The sequence below is a fragment of the Chiloscyllium punctatum genome, chromosome 32, assembly GCF_047496795.1.
Source record: "Chiloscyllium punctatum isolate Juve2018m chromosome 32, sChiPun1.3, whole genome shotgun sequence".
Classification (NCBI taxonomy): Eukaryota; Metazoa; Chordata; class Chondrichthyes; order Orectolobiformes; family Hemiscylliidae; genus Chiloscyllium; species Chiloscyllium punctatum.
In genome coordinates, this window is record NC_092770.1 from 44,226,849 (window position 1) to 44,244,884 (window position 18,036).

The 18,036-nt window shown below is 42.3% G+C and overlaps 1 protein-coding gene across 1 annotated transcript in view; it reads right to left on the reverse strand.

Moving 5' to 3' along the window:
- LOC140458124 (polyglutamylase complex subunit TTLL1-like) overlaps window positions 1–18,036 on the reverse strand; it is a 77,572-nt gene that overhangs the window by 37,887 nt on the left and 21,649 nt on the right. The window contains exon 3 of the mRNA XM_072552231.1: window positions 13,456–13,664. Within this exon, the coding sequence (XP_072408332.1) occupies window positions 13,456–13,664 (209 nt within the window). The remainder of the gene's footprint in view (window positions 1–13,455; window positions 13,665–18,036) is intronic.

The window sequence follows — 18,036 nt, forward strand, 5'->3', positions numbered from 1 at the left end:
CTGTTCAGCCTCTCCCTATAGCTCAATTCCTCCAACCCTAGCAACATCCTTGTAAATCTTTTCTGAACCCTTTCAAGTTTCACAACATCTTTCCGATAGGAAGGAGAACAAAACTGCACACAATATTCCAACAGTGGCCTAGCCAATGTCCTGTACAGCCACAACATGATCTCCCAGCTCCTGTACTCAATCCTCTGACCAATAAAAGAAAGCATACCAAACACCTTCTTCACTATCCTATCTATCTGCGATTCCATTTTCAAAGAGCTATGAACCTGCACTCCAAGGTCTCCTTGTTCAGCAACATTCCCTCGGACCTTACCATTAAGTGTATAAGTCCTGCTAAGATTTGCTTTCCCAAAATGCAGCACCTCTCATTTATCTGAATTAAAATGTTGTTCCTCTTTTCAAGAAGGGGAATAGGGAAATCCCTGGCAATTACGGACCAGTCAGTCTTACGTCTGTGGTCAGCAAAGTTTTGGAAAGAATTCTGAGCGATAGGATTTATGACTATTTGGCAAAGCATAGTGTGATTAAAGGCAGTCAGCATGGCCTATTGAGTTCTTTGAGGAGGTGACAAGACAGGTCGACGAAGGTCGAGCAGTGGATGCGGTGTATATGGACTTCAGCAAGGCATTTAATAAGGTTCCCCATGGTAGGATCATTCATAAAGTCAAGAAGTATGGGATACAGGGAAATTTGGCTGTCTGGATTCAGAATTGGCTGGCTGACAGAAGGCAGAGAGTGGTTGTAGATGGAAAGTATTCTGCCTGGAGGTCAGTGAGGAGTGGGGTCCCGAAGGGCAGCCATCCCTTTAGTTGCAACCTTTCACACCCAGTCAACTTTTGAAAGTTCTTGCCTAATACCGTCAAAATTGGCCTTTCTCCAATTTAGAACTTTAACTTTTTGATCCTGTCTATCCTTTCTCATCACTATTTTAAAACTAATAGAATTGTGGTCGCTGGCCCCAAAGTGCTCCCCCACTGACACCTCAGTCACCTGTCCTGCCTTATTTCCCAAGAGTACGACAAGTTTTGCAACTTCTCTCGTAGGTACATCAACATACTGAATCAGAAAATTTTCTAGTACACACCTAACAAATTCATTTCCATCTAAAGCCTTAGCAATATGGCCATCCCAGGTCTATGTTTAGAAAGTTAAAATCCCCTAGCATAGCCACCCTATTATTCTTACAAATAACTGAAATCTCCTTACAAATTTGTTTCTCAATTTTCCAATGTCTCTTGGGGGGTCTACAGTAGACTCCCAATAAAGTGATCATCCCTTTCTTATTTTTCAGTTCCACCCAAATAACTTTCCTGTACATATTCCCAGGAATATCCTCTCTAAGTACAGCCATAATGCTATCCCTTATCAAAACGCCACTCCCCCTCCTCTCTTACCCCATTTTCTATCCTTCCTGTAGCATTTTTATCCTGGAACATTAAGCTGCTAGTCCTTCCATCTCTGAGCCACATCTTTGTAATTGCTATGATATCCCAGTCCCATGTTCCTAACTATGCCCTAGGTTCATCTGCCTTCCCTGTTAGGCCTCTTGCATTGAAATAAATGCAGTTTAATTTACCTCATTCTCACGCTTTGTTCCTGCCTGCCCTGACTGTTTGCCTCACTCCTTTTCCCACCTTACCAGTCTCAGATTGATCTCTTTCCTCACTATCTTCCCGAGTCCCACCCCCATACCTTACTGGCTTAAATCCTCTCGAGCAGCTCTAGCAAATCTCCCTGCCTGTATATTAGTCCCCTTCCAATTCAGGGGTAATCCGTCCTTCTTACACCGGTCACGCCTACCCCAAAAGAGATTCCAATTATCCAAAAATGTGAACCTTTCTCCCCTGCACCAGCTCCTCAGCCACACATTCGTCTGCTATATCCTCCTATTCACACCCTCACTGGCTTGTAGCACCTGGAGTAATCTAGGCATTACTGCTCTCGAGGTCCTGCTTTTTAAACTCCTGCCTAACTTCCTATACTCTCCCTTCAGAATCACATTCTTTTCCCTTCCTATGTTGTTTGTTTCAGTGTGTACAATGACTTCCTGTTGGTCGCACTCCCCTTTGAGAATATTCTGCATTGTCTCCAAGATATCCTTGATCCTGGCACCAGGGAGGCAATGTACCATTCTGATTTCTTGCTGTTCGCCACAGAAATGTCCGTCTGTGCCTCTGACTAGAGAGTCCCTATCACAATCGATCACTTGGAACTCGATGTACCTCTTGTTACATTAGAGCCAAACTCGGTATCAGAACCTTAGTTGTTTGTGCTACATTCACCTGAGAGTCCATCACCCCTTACATTTTCCAAAACAGCACACCTGTTCGAGAGACTCCTGCACTACCTGCCTCCCTCTCCTACCTTTACTGACGGTAACCCATCTACCTGACTCTATCTGCAGTTTTTCTGTCTTCCTATAACTGCCATCCATCACACCCCTAACTCCTGTAAATTCCTCATTGCTTCGAGCTGCATCTCCAACCGAACCATGTAATCTGATAAGATTCGCAACCAAACACACATACTGCAGACATAATCATCAGTAACATGGAAATTTTCCCTAATCTCCCACATCTGACAGGAACAGCACTTCATTCTCCTAAAGGCCATCTTTGTACCTTGACAATCTACAGAAAATAGCACATTCACTGCTCTAAAAAACACTGCTCCAGGCTAACTTTGTACCTATGTTTTATATTTTTAAATTTTAATCGAGACAGATCTCAGTAAAACATATAACCAAAAACAGCCCACTCTACTCACTATTCAAAAAAGACAGCAAGGTTACACTTAAAAACCATGCACTTATCTGCTCTTGTGCTGTGATATCTCCCACATGTGTTCCTCCAAGGTCAGCTGTGAATGTCACTGTCTGTTTATTTTTCTTAGACACACTCCCGTGTCCAGAAACACTTGAAATCAAACAACAAAGGCTGTGCAGATTCACTGCTGTGTCAGACAGGAGTGTAGGTTTCTTTCTCTCTCTCACTGACGCATGTTTCAGTTTTTCACTACCCTGTATATCTGCTTTCTCTTTCTTTCATTTGAATCTCTCCTCACTAATTGATTTAAAGCTCTATCTAAATCTCTAGGTGCATGATTCACCAGGACACATATCCCAGCACTCTCAAGTGAAGCCCTTCCCATTGGGCTCCATCTTTCCCCAAGCCTGTTGCCAGTGCTTGATAAATTGCAATGCATTTCTGCCACACCAATACTTGAGCCAAGTATTTTCCTCTCTAAATTTATTTAGCCTATGACAATTTGCATGTGGGTCAGGTAGCACTTTAGAGATTATTACCATGTTGTTCATGTTTCTAATTTACCTCCAAGAGGTACTTGCAATCCCTCAGCAGAGCCTGTTTCCTGGTCCTACCTACTTACATGGACCATGACAAATGGATTCTTACATTCCTGCCCCAAGTTCCTCTCCAGCCCAGAAAAAATGCCCTGAACAGTGGCACCAGGTAGACAACACTGCTTGTAGGGCACAGTCTTTGCTGCAGATAACGGCATCTATTCCCCACCTATACTATTCCCCATTACTACTACATGTAATGATGTGGAGATGCTGGTATTGGACTGGGCTGGACAAAGTTAAAAATCACACAACACCAGGTTATAGTTCGACAGGTTTATTTGAAAGTACGTGCTTTTGGAGCGCTGCTCCTTGGTCAGAGAGCTAATGGGACAGGATATATAGGAAACAGAATTTATAAGTAAAAGATCAAAGTGTTATACAATTGATGCAATGTATTAAACAAACCTAGATTGCTGTTAAGCCTTAAATCACTTAGAATGGGGATGCAGGTTTAAACTCATGAATATGTAAGTCCCAGAATTTCTTTCAATCCACTGCCCCAAGATAACTTAAGGCTTTATCAGTATATTAAAAGAAAGGTGACATCTCAGCTCAGACAATGCATTAAAGATGTGAAGATAGAGCCTATCTGTGTCCCATCCATGAATCAGACTGGTTTTATTTCCAAAGTAGGTATTTATAAAATGTCACATTGACTGACTGCCTATAGATTGTGTACTTTTTGAACAAAATAGAATGTATCTGCAAATACAAATCTGCAAATGGAAATTCACCCCATGGACTTACATGTGTTTGCGCGCGCGTGTTTGTGTGTGTATGGGAGAGAGAGAGAGAGTGTGTGTGGGGGTGGGGGGGGGTGGGGTGTGGGAAGGGGGCATTTGTGTTTGGGAGAGAGAGAGAGTGTGTGTGCTTGTGTGAGAGAGGTCTGTGTGAGTGCGGTCAAGGACATTTAGCCTCGGATCACCCCAGACACTCAATGTTATCTAATGCATTCGCTGCTCAAAATGTGGTCTCCTCTACATTGGGGAGATGAAGTGCAGACTGGGTGACCACTTCGCAGAACACCTACACTCAGTCCACTAAAATGAATCTGATTTCCCTGTTGCCTGATACTTTAACATACCACTATGTTCCCTGGTCAACATCTCTGTCTCAGACATTCTGCAATGCTCCAGCGAAGCTCAGCACAAACTGGAAGAACAGCATCTCATGGGAACCGTGCAGCTCTCTGGACTCAATATGGAGTTCAACAGTTTTAGTGCTTCAGCACCTTCTCCCATGTTCTTACCCTAATCCCCACACACCAGGCCTTGTCATCACACGGGCTGCTACCATAAGCAACCTATTGTCGGCACCTAATGGTCCCTATTACCAGATATTCATTCTCCCAGACAGACCTCCCCAATTCCTTTGTCTGTGCAGCTAGTTCTCTATCTCTCTTTCTCTCTCTCTCTCTCTCGGCTCCATCTCCACCTATCATTTACTCCTTGTCCCTCCCCCCACCCTATCTTTAGCATATATACCCATTTTATCCTAGCCACAGTCGTTTCGGAAGAAGGGTAACTGGACCTGAAATATTAATTCAGCTTTCTCTCCACAGATTCTGCTTTCCTCACACTTCCTGTTTTTTTTGTTTCTTTTTAAACTTGTTGCCTCCTCTCTTAGTGCTGAGTTCAGAAAAAAAGCCATTCCCTCCTGCTCATCATGGTCATGGTTCAGAGTATTGAAAAGTTAACAAGCTGCTTTAACATCTCAGATGCTATGGAGCTCAATTTCCAGGTCATTGGTTTTGTCTATGCTCAGTAAATTATAAATTAAGCCACTAGATGGGGAGATTCATTTTAAGGATAACAGAATTTGGAATTTGCATAATATGACAAGCAAACAGCGATTGACCGCAAAGATTGACCAGCACACCTGCAGTGTCAAACTACATCATTACTAAAAGCACTTTACTTTTCCCAACAAAGTATGTTTCCACAAACTAACTGAAGCAGTGCAGTAATGATTAACCAGACTGCATGAACAAATCACCATCCAGAAAAGCCAATCATGCAGCTCCATCATAAAGTGTTCACTTCATCAAACTAAGATAGATTGGTTCCTTAATTATTATGTTGGGTAGAATTGTAACTGTTGTTCCCTGATGGTCTGGTTCAAAAACTGCACAGCCTGGCATGGACCTGAGAAATGTTCAACCTTCAATTTGCTCTCAGTTAAATATTGGGAAAAATCGATCAGTAACTGCTGGGCGATAGCAGGTGACAGTTGGATGCTCTACAATCCAACTTCCACTCATCTCACAAAACTTACACTTGAAGAGTGGCCACTCAGGAATCTTTGTCAGTGGAATTATAACCAAGCAGCTTCAGGAAAGGAAGGGAGGGAAAAACAATCCATACATTTGTATATACAAACTAGTAGCAAAATAGGCCATTAACAATTTGAAGCTTTCTCCCATTCAGTAAGATTATAGTTAGTCTGATTGTGACCTTAACTTCATGTTCCTGCCTACCTTCAATATCTTTGTTAGCCAAGAATCTGTCTAACTCTGCCTTAAAAATATTCAATCACTCTGCCTCCACTACTCTCTAGAGTTCCATTGACCCAATAAACCTCTGATGGAAAAGACTTCTTCACCTCCAGCTTAAGTGGAGGACCCATATCCTCTACTCACTGTGTCTCATTCTTTCAGCATCCACCTTGTCATGTTTGGTCAGGATCTTACATGCCTCAATAAGATTGTTCCAGTAAATGTTATAGGTTTTTTCTCAGGCTGCTCAGGCTATTTAGTTGACATAATTTGCACTGTTTGTAATCTCTTCAGTTAATTTGGCACACTATTCAGATTTGCTGCCTTAATTGGAGATATCCAAATTTTTTGTGTCCCTTCTAAACTTAAGTCTATAACTGGCATTTGTGTGGCACAACTGTTACTTGCCAATTTTCAGCCGAAGCTTTGACATTGTCTAGGCTGTTGCATGGATGAAAAAAAACAAATGCCAATGCTCACACTAATTATTAATTCCTCCACATATTAAGCACTCAATGCAAGGCCAGTCTGGTGTACTTGTTGGAAGCAGGATGGTCAGGCAAAATCTTCATTAATGGGAATGTGACATAAAGAGGTGTTAAAGTTGGGGATTGAGTGAGATTAGGAATATGATGCAGCATGGAAGAATGTGCTGCTTTTTGCCTTCCAACTTGAGATGATTTTGCCAAATATTTTAATGCTTAATGCATGCAAATGTGCAGAAGAAGAATAAAAACTCATAGCAAACTGCAAAGTGGATATAAATAATCAGCCATTTCATTATCTGTACTACATGGTGTAGGTACTTGTGGGCAGTGAGTCTGGCCCTGATGAACAGACCTGCAATAGCCATATCTGCTTTGAATCATTCAGGTTTTGAATTGCAGAACTGGATGACAAAGTTGAAAAATCTCTGCCACATTAAGGAGGGGAAATGATTTTGGGACAATTTGCTCCAGAGTTTGGTCACACCTTCAAATGAGATTTTCTTAGAATGGGGTTGATGCATCTGATAATGTCTGCAAAGTTAAAAATCACACAACACCAGGTTATAGTCCAACAGGTTTATTTGGAAGCACTAGCTTTCGGAGCAACGCTCCTTCGTCAAGAAGCTAGTGGGGCAGGATCATAAGACACAGAATTTATTGTAGAAGATCACAGTGTCATGCAACTGATATGATATATCAGTTATAGAGTCATAGAGATGTACAGCATGGAAACATTTTGGTCCAACCTGTCCAGGCCGACCAGATATCCCAACCCAATCTAGTCCCACCTGCCAGCACCTGGCCCATATCTAAACCTAGATTGCTGTTAAGTCTTTCATCTTTTAGAGTGGGTTGCAGGTTTGCTGCAGGGTTGCAGGGCTGCAGGTTGTAACTATGATGAAACCTGCAACCCACTCTAAAAGATAAAAGACTTAACAGCAATCTATGTTTGTTCAATATATCATATCAGTTGCATGACACTGTAATCTTGTGCTATAAATTCTGACTTATGATCCTGCTCCACTAGCTACCTGATGAAGGAATAGCACTCTGAAAGATAGTACTTCCAAATAAACCTGTTGAACTATAACCTGGTGTTGTGTGAGTTTTAACTTTGTCCATCCCAGTTCAACACTGGCACCTCCACATGATAGTAGTGTGGTAAGGCTAAAGGAGGGAACAAGGATCGACAGCAATGGATCCTATGCAGCAGGTAAAATGTACTTGACACCTGTGAAGACTTGAGATTGATGGAAGGACAACCAGAATGCACAAGAACCTTGCAACAGTAGTTAGGTGAGAGTCATGTATATGTTGAACTTCTTTCAAACTGGCTTAGAAAGGATCACACTGTTGTATTCCATGTTGGGACCAACAACTTAGGGAAGAATAAGCAAGGGATACTGTTCAGAAAGTACCATGAGTTAGAATCCGAAGGGTGTAAACTCTGGATTATTATCCGAACCATGTGCTAATCTCCACAAGGAGAAGAAGATTAAGAGGGAAACATCTGACTGAAGGAACGGTGTGGGAAAGAAGAGTTCAATTTCAGCCGTTGAATAAGAAGGAACTGTTCCATCAAGTCAGATTTCAGTTGAGCTAGGCTGGTATCAGAGTCATAGAGACATACATCACAGAAAAAGATTCTTCAGTCCAACCAGTCCACACTGAACAGAATTTCAAATTGAACTAGTCCTGGCCCATATCCCTCCAAACCTTTCCTGTTCATGGATTTATCCAAATGTCTTTTAAATGTTGTAATTGTACTCACATGCATCATTTCCTCAGGAAATTTGCAAGTCACCCTTCGTGTAAAACAAAAAAATGCCCCTCATATCCTTTTAAGGGATATGGGCCAGGTGCTGGCAGGTTGGACTAGATTGGGTTGGGATATCTGGTCGGCATGGATGGGTTGGACTGAAGAGTCTGTTTCCATGCTGTACATCTCTGTGACTCTATGACTCTCTTCTCTCACCTTAAAAATGTGCCCCCTAGTCTTGAAATCCCCCAGCCTAGGGAAAAGGCAACTACTATTAACTCTATCTATACCACTCATTATTTTATAAACTTCTATAAGGTCACCGCTCAACCTCCTACACTCCAATTAAAAAAGTCCAACTCTATCCAGCCTTTCTTTATAACTCAAATCTTCCTGTTTAATCGTATCCTTCCTATAACTGGGTGACCAGAACTGGACACAGCTTTCCAGAGGTTGCCTCACCAATGTCCTATACAACCTCACCAATGTCCTATACGACTTCACCAATGTCCTATACAACCTCACCAATGTCCTATACAACCTCACCAATGTCCTATACGACTTCACCAATGTCCTATATGACCTCAACATAACTTCCCAGCTCTTATATTCAAAGGGTTGAGCATTGAAGGCAAGCTTGCAAAATGCCTTTTTAACCATCCTGTCTACGTGTGATGCAAATTTCAAAGAATTATGTACCTGACGGGAAGGTGAATCACTGATTTAAAAACTCATTTGAGCGCCGGGGCCCTCCATTTTTGTTTCAGCAGTGGGAAGAGCGGGAGAGTCGACCAGGGGGCTGACAGGAAGGTGAATGACTGATTTTAAAACTTACCTCATGAATAGGTGGAGCGCAGGAACAGACACAGGACAGTTGAGTAAGTGAAGTAATATATTTGGGTGGTTGCGTCACCCAAAACACTACTTAGGTGGCGTCTTCCACCCCATCCCCCTCCTCTAACCAAAAAAAAGGTGCTGTGCCCCAGGTTGATAACGTAATTAGTTCTTTCTCATTCTATATTTTTCTACAGTCTCTTCAGGAATTTAGAACAGTGGGAATGGTGGTTAGGGCAGTTAATTGTTCCTCCTGCAGAATGTGGGAGGTAAGGGTCACTAATAGTGTCCCTGCTGACTGATCTGCGGGAAGTGCACCCAACTCCAGCTCCTCAAAAACCACGTTAGGGAACTGGAGCTGGAGCTGGATGAACTTTGGATCATTCAGAGGGGGTTATTGAGATGAGTTATAGGGATCTAGTCACACTTCAGGTGCAAGAAAAAGGCAGATGAGTTACAGTCAAGGGACAGAAAGGGAACTGGCAGTGCAGGGATCCCCTGTGGCCGTTACCCTCAATATTTGGATATTGTTGAGGAGGATGACTTACCAGAGGTAAGCCAAGGGGTACAGGTCTCTGGCATAGAGTCTGTCCCTGTTGCTCAGAAGTGAAGTGGGAAGATGAGCAGAGCATTGATCATTGGGGACTGTATAGTTAGGGGGAGAGATAGGAGGTTCTGTGGGAACAAGAGAGATTCACAGTTGGTGTGTTGCCTTCAGGTGCCATGGTTCATGACGTCTTGGATCGTGTTTTCGGGATCCTTGAGGAGGAGGGAGAGCAGTCCCATTCATGGTCCACACAGACACTAACAACATAGATAGGAAAAAGGATGGGTATTTAAGGCAGAAATTCAGGGAGTTAGGATGGAAGTATGGTTTGTTGTCCATGCCACATGCTAGTAAGGCAAGGAATAGGGAGAGAGAGGATTCGAACACATGGCTACAGGGATGATGCAGGAGGGAGGGTTTCAGATACCTGGATAAGTAGAGATCATTCTGGGATAGGTGGGACCTCTACAAACTGAATGGTCGTTACCTGAACCAAAGGGGTACCAATATCCTTTGGGGGGGATTTGCTAATGGTCTTCGGGAGGGTTTAAATTAATTCAGCAGGGGATGGGAACCGAAATTGTACTTCCAGTGTCCAGGAGGTTGACAGCAGTGAGGTCAGAAATGAGGTTCCAAGAGTTCACTGGCAAGCAGGAAGGTGGTTAGAAGTGTGTCTACTTCAACACCAGGAGCATCTGGAATAAGGTGGGTGAATTTGCAGCATGGGTTGGTACCTGGAACGTCGATGTTTTGACCATTTCAGAGACATGGGTAGAGCAGGGACAGGAATGGTTGTTGCAGGTTCTGGGATTTACATGTTTCAGTAAGAACAGAGAAGGTGGTAAAGGTGGTGGTGGGGGTGGGTGGGGGGGTGGCATTCTTAATTAAGGACAGTATTATGCTGACAGAAAGGACGTTTGAGGACTTCTCTACTGAGGTAGCATGGGCTGAAGTTAGAAACAGGAAAGAAGAGATCACCTTGTTGGGAGATTTTTATAGGAGAAAGTGAGGACTGCAGATGCTGGAGATCAGAGCTGTAAATGTGTTGCTGGAAAAGCGCAGCTGGTCAGGCAGCATCCAAGGAGCAGGAGAAAGGACATTTCGGGCATAAGCCCTTCTTCAGGAATGGGAGATTTTTCATAGGCCACTGAATAGTTCCAGAGATGTAGAGGAAAGGATAGCAAAGATAATTCTGAATAGGAACAAGAGTAACAGAGTAATTGTTATGGGGTCTTTAACTTTCCATATATCGACTGGAAATACTATAGTTGAGTATTTTAGACGGGTCAGTTTTTGTCCAATGTGTACAGGATGATTTCATGACACAATATGTAGACAGGCCAACAATGGGCTAGGCCACATTAGATTTGATACTGGGTGATGAACCGGGGCAGGTATTAGATTTGGAGATGGCTGAGCACTTTGGTGATAGTGACCACAATTCGGTTATGTTTACTTTAGCAATGGAAAGGGATAGGTATATACCGCAGGACAAGAGTTATTGCTGGGGGAAAGGCAATTATGATGTGATTAGGCAAGATTTAGGATGCATAGGACAGGGAAGGAAACTGCAGGGGATGGGCACAATTAAAATGTGGAGTTTATTCAAGGAATAGCTACTGCATGTCTGTTATGAAGTTGTAGGTGTAATGTACCTTGAAGAGAGTTGAAAGGCTGGCAGAGACTTAGCAAGCACACAGAGTAGTGGAAAATTTAAAATGTAACAGTGGATTGAACGACCAGCTAAGAGCTGTTTGGCTAGGATACAGGATACCTAGATGAGGGCATAGAAAGACGGTTTCGTAAAAAGGATGGCACTGAGGTTGGTGGAGTTGTGGATAGTGCTGAAGGATGTTGCAGGTTAGAGGAACATAAATTAACTGCAGAGCTGGGCTGAGAGGTGGCAAATGCAATTTAATGCGGAAAAGTATGAGGTGATTCACTTCAGAAAGAGCAACAGGAATAAGGAGTACTGGGCTAATGGTAAGATTCTTGGTAGTGTAGATGAGCAGAGAGATCTGTGTCCACGTTCATAGATCCCTGAAAGGTGCCACCCAGGTTGATAGAGTTGTTAAGAAGGCATACGGTGTGTTAGCTTTTATTGTTAAAGGGATTTAGTTTCAGAGCCGTGAGGTCATTTTCAGCTTTACAAAACTCCAGTGTGGCCACACTGAGAGTATTGTGTACAGTTCTGGTCACTGCATTGTAGGAAAGATGTGGAAGCTTTGGAAATGGTGCAGAGGAGATTTACTACAATGTTGCCTGGTATGGAAGGAAGGTCTTATGAGGAAAGGCTGAGGGACGTAAGACTGTTTTTGTAAGAGAGAAGAAGGTTGAGAGGTGACTTAATTGAGACATAAGATAATCAGAGGGTTAGAAAGGGTGGACAGTGAGACCCTTTTTCCTTTGGTAATGGCTAACATGAGGGGACATAGCCTTAAGTTGAGGGATGATAGATTTGGGATAGATGTCAGAGGCAATTTCTTTACTCAGAGAGTAGTAGGGGTGTGGAACGCACTGCCTGCAACAGTAGTAGCCTCTCCAACTTTAAGAGCATTTAAATGGTCATTGGATAAACATATGGATGAAAATGGAATAGTGTAGGATAGATAGGCTTCAGATTGGTTCCATAGATCATTACAACATTGAGGGCTAAAGGGTCTGTTCTGCAACACTACCCAAGGCCCTATCATTAATTGTATAAGGCTTATCCTTGTTTGTTGTACCAAAATGCAATACCCCACAGTTATTCAAATTGAACTCCATCTGCCTTTTTTCAGCTCATTGCTAAGAGCAATTCCATAACGCAATGCACAAAGCAATTCAAGCTAAGGTAGAAAAAGTGAGGAGGGCTCAAGTTGAAAGTCAAGTGTTTTGAATTATTATTAACAATGAGGAAAAGAGTGAAATAACAGTCATAACTGGTTCTTTAGGCATTCCATATAAAGGGAAAACTAAAAAAAGGGAAAGAAATGAAACCAGGAGAGCTAAGTAATGAAACATGTTTTGTTTCAAGCCTGGTAGTTTGACCAATTGAATTGCATCTGGAATACAATGTCTTACACTTACCTTTAAAATAAGAAAAAGTTAGGGTCTAGACCATTTTCTTAATATATTAGAGGGAATTGGTCTGCTTCATAAAAAAGGCAACAACTATTCCAGCAAGACAGAATCTAACTACTGCCTCTTAATGTAGATCGCTTTACCATTGAGGAATCTTCTTCTATCAACACCCTGGGGGTTACCATTGAAAAGAAACTGAATTAGTTTAGCCGTCTAAATATGGCGGCTATTACAGCAGGTCAGGGGCTTGGAATTCTGCAGCAGGTAACTCACTTCCAGTCTCCCCAGAGCCTATCTACTATCAACAAGGCACAGGTCAGGATTGTGACGGGTTAATCTCCATTTGCCTGGATGAGTGCAGCTCCAACAACATGCAAGAAGCCTGATATCATCTAGGACAGAGCAGCCTGCTTAACTGGCACCACATTCAACATTTTCAACATTCAACCCTTCATCAGCAGTGTGTACCACCTACAAAATGCAGAGCAGCAACTCACCAATGCTTATCTCACAGCACCTTCCAAACTCACAAGTCTACCTAGAAGGATAAAGGCAGCAATTGCATGGAAATACCATCAACTGCAAATTCTCCTCCATGTCACGCACCATCTTGATTTGTAAGTATTTCATATTTCTTGTCACTGGAGAAAAACGTTGGACACCTTCTTAAAAACACTGTGGGTGTCCTTACACCCAAAGTATTGTGATGTTTTAAGAGGGCAGCTCAGCAGCACCTACATCAGTGTCTATATAGATGGAAATAAATGCTAGCCTAGATATCCTACAACCCATGAAAACATAAAGATATAAATTGTTTTAAATATATTGTTAATTAATTTAGATTATTTTGCCACTTTGTTCGCGAATGACTATAGGATATACATACAACTCAGATACCTAAGTGAACATATTTTCCATTTTCATCCTTTTCTGCCAAGAGGCTTCCCTCTTTTTCAAGTTCTTTGCGATAACGCTTTATGTTCTTAATCATCAAGTCCTTCCTGGTCAGTTCATAATGGTTGGGGAAGTGGTTTACAATCTGATCATCTGAGAGACGGTAGCCATTTTCAACACTGAACACATTCCGGATGGTCTGTACACTCATCCTGCATTTTAAACACAAGGCCAGGAAACGGATTAATGGAATCTTAATTGCTGTTAGGAAATATAAATTTAATAACAGGTAACATAAAATACCCAAAGTTAAGTACAGACCAAAGCCATTGGGTTAGCTGCCGTAAGAGATGGAAAATTCTTAATGCTTAAGGTTTATTTCTCATTATCAAGAGGCAACTGACACTGGAAAAGATAATACTAAATAGTTCCTCCCAGCTGACATAATAAGGTAGTGATGGGCCTTCTTAACTGAGCCACTGCAGTCTCGGTACTCTCATAAAGATTTTAGTGAAACAGATGGTTTTGCAACAATCCAAATTCTCATCTGTTGAAAATTCAATTTAAATTCCCATGTTTCCAGATGGAATTTTAACTTTTATCCTACTGGGACACTAGCTCAGGCTTCTGAATTACATAACCACAATAGTATCATTCCCATAGGATACAGAAGATATATTGTCCAGATAGAACACTGCATCTACTCTTAATGATGAAAAGATTGACATTCTGATAAAGTGGATAAAAATCGTGATATTCCTGACTCTAACAAACAAAAACAAATTATATTACATTCTTTGGAATTATAATAGATTGCACTTTTGAAATTATATTAATATTATTAATATGTTGGGTGATTATTATAAAGCCATAAGTACTCTAGTTGTAATGATACTAATGGATTGAAGACAGCCATTATCATAATTAAATCAACACAGCTGTAGAAGGTGTGGTAAACTTCTACATCATATGTCATTGTGGCACTGTAGTACGGTGCTCCAGAGTAAAAATTCTTAGGTTTCAACCCAAAGGCCAGTATTTTAGCTTTGGGCAGGTGACCATAGGTCAGAGATGTTATCTGGATCATCAGCATGTACAGGCAGATGGCCTCAACAATTTTAAGAGGAAGAGCCATTTAAGAGAAGCAAGCAGGGAAGCTAATCATTGAAGAGTGGTTGCTGGGTCGTTGCAGCAATAGCTCACCATGATACCTCATTTAAAAGGCACATGTACAGCATTCAGGCAAGTACAAGGTAATGAAGAAAGAGCTTGTATCAGCCATACATCTTTCTGTTACAAGGTGGTACACGTGGAACCTGAGAGGCTGAGGAGGACAGGCTGAAAGCAACACCAATGTCACCCTTAACACAATGGGCATTGGGTGTATGCCACCTCTTATTGCTGTCAACCTCTGTTCTAGCAGGCCACACATCTCCACCACCACCTGCCTAGAGACATGCAATCCTAGCAGCCATTGGTGCTCAGACATCTCCATGAAGCTGAGCATCTGATCGTAAACCCTTTAAACTGGGCAATACCATCTGCAAACATGAGGTGCCCTTTTGCCTAGCTGCAGCCTCTTCAACCACGTCCAGTACCCAAGTAGACAAGCTCCCTGATTGTTGCACAGCCAATCCTTGTGGCTGATTCCACAGCTTAACTACTCTGCAACTTACTGAGGCATTCAAAATCTGAAAGCATTGATTCCACAGCCAAATGAAGTCTCTATTGCAATGAGCGTCTCAAGAACCTCAACCTGCCTCTAATCAGGGAGCTGGCCCCATGTGGATCTATGTGTTTTACCAGCAGCACCCCTCCCTGCCCCATTCCCATTCCCCTTCCCATTCCCACAGCCATGGTTCCAGCAACCTTTTGCCCAAAGTTTCTCCTGTCAGGACTCTCCCTCTCAGGGAAAAGATCACACTGCAAAAGAAAACTTGCCCAAAATGTGAAAGAATGTCATGATGAAAATATTCAGGTAAAATATTGCAAGTATTTTTATAAACTCTGTCTTACAATACCTGTTAGTAAGCACAGCACAAGTACACTAGCTGTATTATTGGAAGCTTGACTAAACATAATAAAAAGGAGTGGCCTTAATGAGCCTGCTGGCATATTGGTGAGCAGCAAGCACACTGAATGTATGGTATGCTTCAGGACCCTGAGTTCAACTGCCCTGGGAATTGATCAACTCTACGAGCACCAGTGTTGGACCCAAATTCTTTATTTTGTCGTGTGTAGTTTTTAGACATTGCTACTAATGCTGAAAAGGTACTTAAAAATTGAAGTGGAACAGGATCTTTGGTGTAGCGTCATGCGATCCTTTACGTTGGATCATGTGATTGCTAGGTCACATCAGTGACTTTGCTCCTGCTGGACCTACATTGTCATAATCAACCATCCTATATTTTTTCAGATTGTCCCATATTTTTAATGCATAACAATTGCCTAAACAAATTTTCCCCAGGGCACCATCTGTCCTGCTTTCCAAGCTGGAAGTCTGGAATCCCAAAGCACCAGTTATCTGGAATTATTTTCAGCACACAATGCTCATTCCCATCACTCTGCAACAGTTTTGGATTCAGTAAGTCAATGCAAGGAATAATGGAAAACTTTGACCTGAATTTTCTCATCCTCTGAAAGACATTAGCAATGGCAAGACAGTTGGGAAAATATGGTGAGGTCAGAAAAATGAGAATCTCAATACCGCAAAAAAATACAGTCTGATTCTCCACTCAAGTTTTGAATGGCAAGCCAAGAATCTCACTAGATATTGACGTGGGACCTATGTGCCTGCATTCAGTCTTATTACTGCCTATTCTTGCCTCATTGATAAGCAATTTTTATTCTACCACTCTTTTGACTTACAGATTTCACAAGCCTCCTGATGATAAGAAGCCAGCTGTGGAAGAATTGCTTTCCTGAACGTCTGGGCCCTCCACCTCCAAGCTGCACATTATTTTTCTCTAAATAATTCTCCCAAGGAGGACTTTGCAGCTTTGATAGTGCTGTGTTTGCCTTTGTCAGTTCCAATGTCTAGGTCGATGCTGGTTGGTCCATCCGGTTCCATTGCATTTCGATTTGGTAGTAATTTGATACAGCTGAGTCACTTGCTAGGCCTTGTCAGAGGACACTTAAGAGACAGACACATTGCTGTGGCTCTGGACTCACATGTAAACAAGACCAGGTGCCAATGCAGGTATCTTTCCCTATAGGACATTGATAGAGAAATATGGACTTAATTCTGTGTGGTAAAAACAAGGTAAAAACAATGACTGCAGATGCTGGAAACCAGATTCTGGATTAGTGGTGCTGGAAGAGCACAGCAGTTCAGGCAGCATCCAAGGAGCAGCAAAATCGACATTGCGGGCAAAAGCCCTTCCTTTTGCCCGAAACGTCAATTTTGCTGCTCCTTGGATGCTGCCTGAACTGCTGTGCTCTTCCAGCACCACTAATCCTTAATTCTGTGTGGGTGCAGAGAGGGGCTAAATACTGTATTTGCGAGGGAGAAGGTGCCAATTACAGTGTGTGGGTGAAGGGATGCGAATTTCTGTATGTTTGGGGAGATGGGAAAGAAGGGCTTATTTACTGTGTATGTGAGAGGAGGCTAACTACTTTGTGTAAGGGGAGGGAGACGGGGGCTAATTATTCTTTACACAGAGTGTGGTAGGTGCCTGGAATGCGTTGCCAGCAGAGGTGGTAGAGGCAGGCACAGTAGATTCATTTAAGCTGTGTCTGGACAGATGCATGTGTAGGTGGGGAGCAGAGGGATACAGATGCTTACGAATTGGGTGACAGGTTTAGACAGTGGATTTGGATCAGCCTAGGCTTGGAGGGCCGAAGAGCCTGTTCCTGGGCTGTAAATTTTCTTTGTTCTTTGTATTCTGTGTGTGAGAGGTGGAGGAAGTGCTAATTACTGTTTGTGGGAATGAGGCAAGAAGAGGCTAATTATTGTGTATTTAATGGGGGTTGGGGACTAAGTACTGTGTGTCCATGGAGTAGAAGGGGCTAAGAATTGTGTGTGTCAGGGAGAGGAGGAAAGAAAACTAAGTAATATTCCACTGCCTTTGCTTCCTTTTCCTTCTTGCGAAGGTTCTCCATGCTCCTGCTAGTGACTTCAAGGAGAAAAGCAAATGCAGAGAAAGTGGCACTGCCAGGCTGATAGTATACATGCAAGTTCTTTCTCTTAGTGAGATGCTGGAGTTCCTCTTTACACCTTACCAACTCTCACTCACTGACTACCACCCTTCACCCCACTACTCCACCCTAACCCCCGGTAGGCCAAAGTCCACCTGGATTTACTTCTTAAAAGTTAGCCACCCTGATAATACCTTTTCCTGTAAATAATACTTCTCTAAAGCATTATGGGCACCATGACCTCTATGGTCACCTGATACGATAAAATATATTTATAAAACTATTGGTGGAACAAAATGCAAACAAAGCAAAAATCTTCACAGCTTAAACGTGACTTTCAATATTTGTTTTTGGTAACATGCCTTTATTGTTGCTCATTTATTCACAAGCTCTTCAATCTTAACCTTTGCCATTAAGTTACTTTGTGAACACTGTATTGTATCTTAA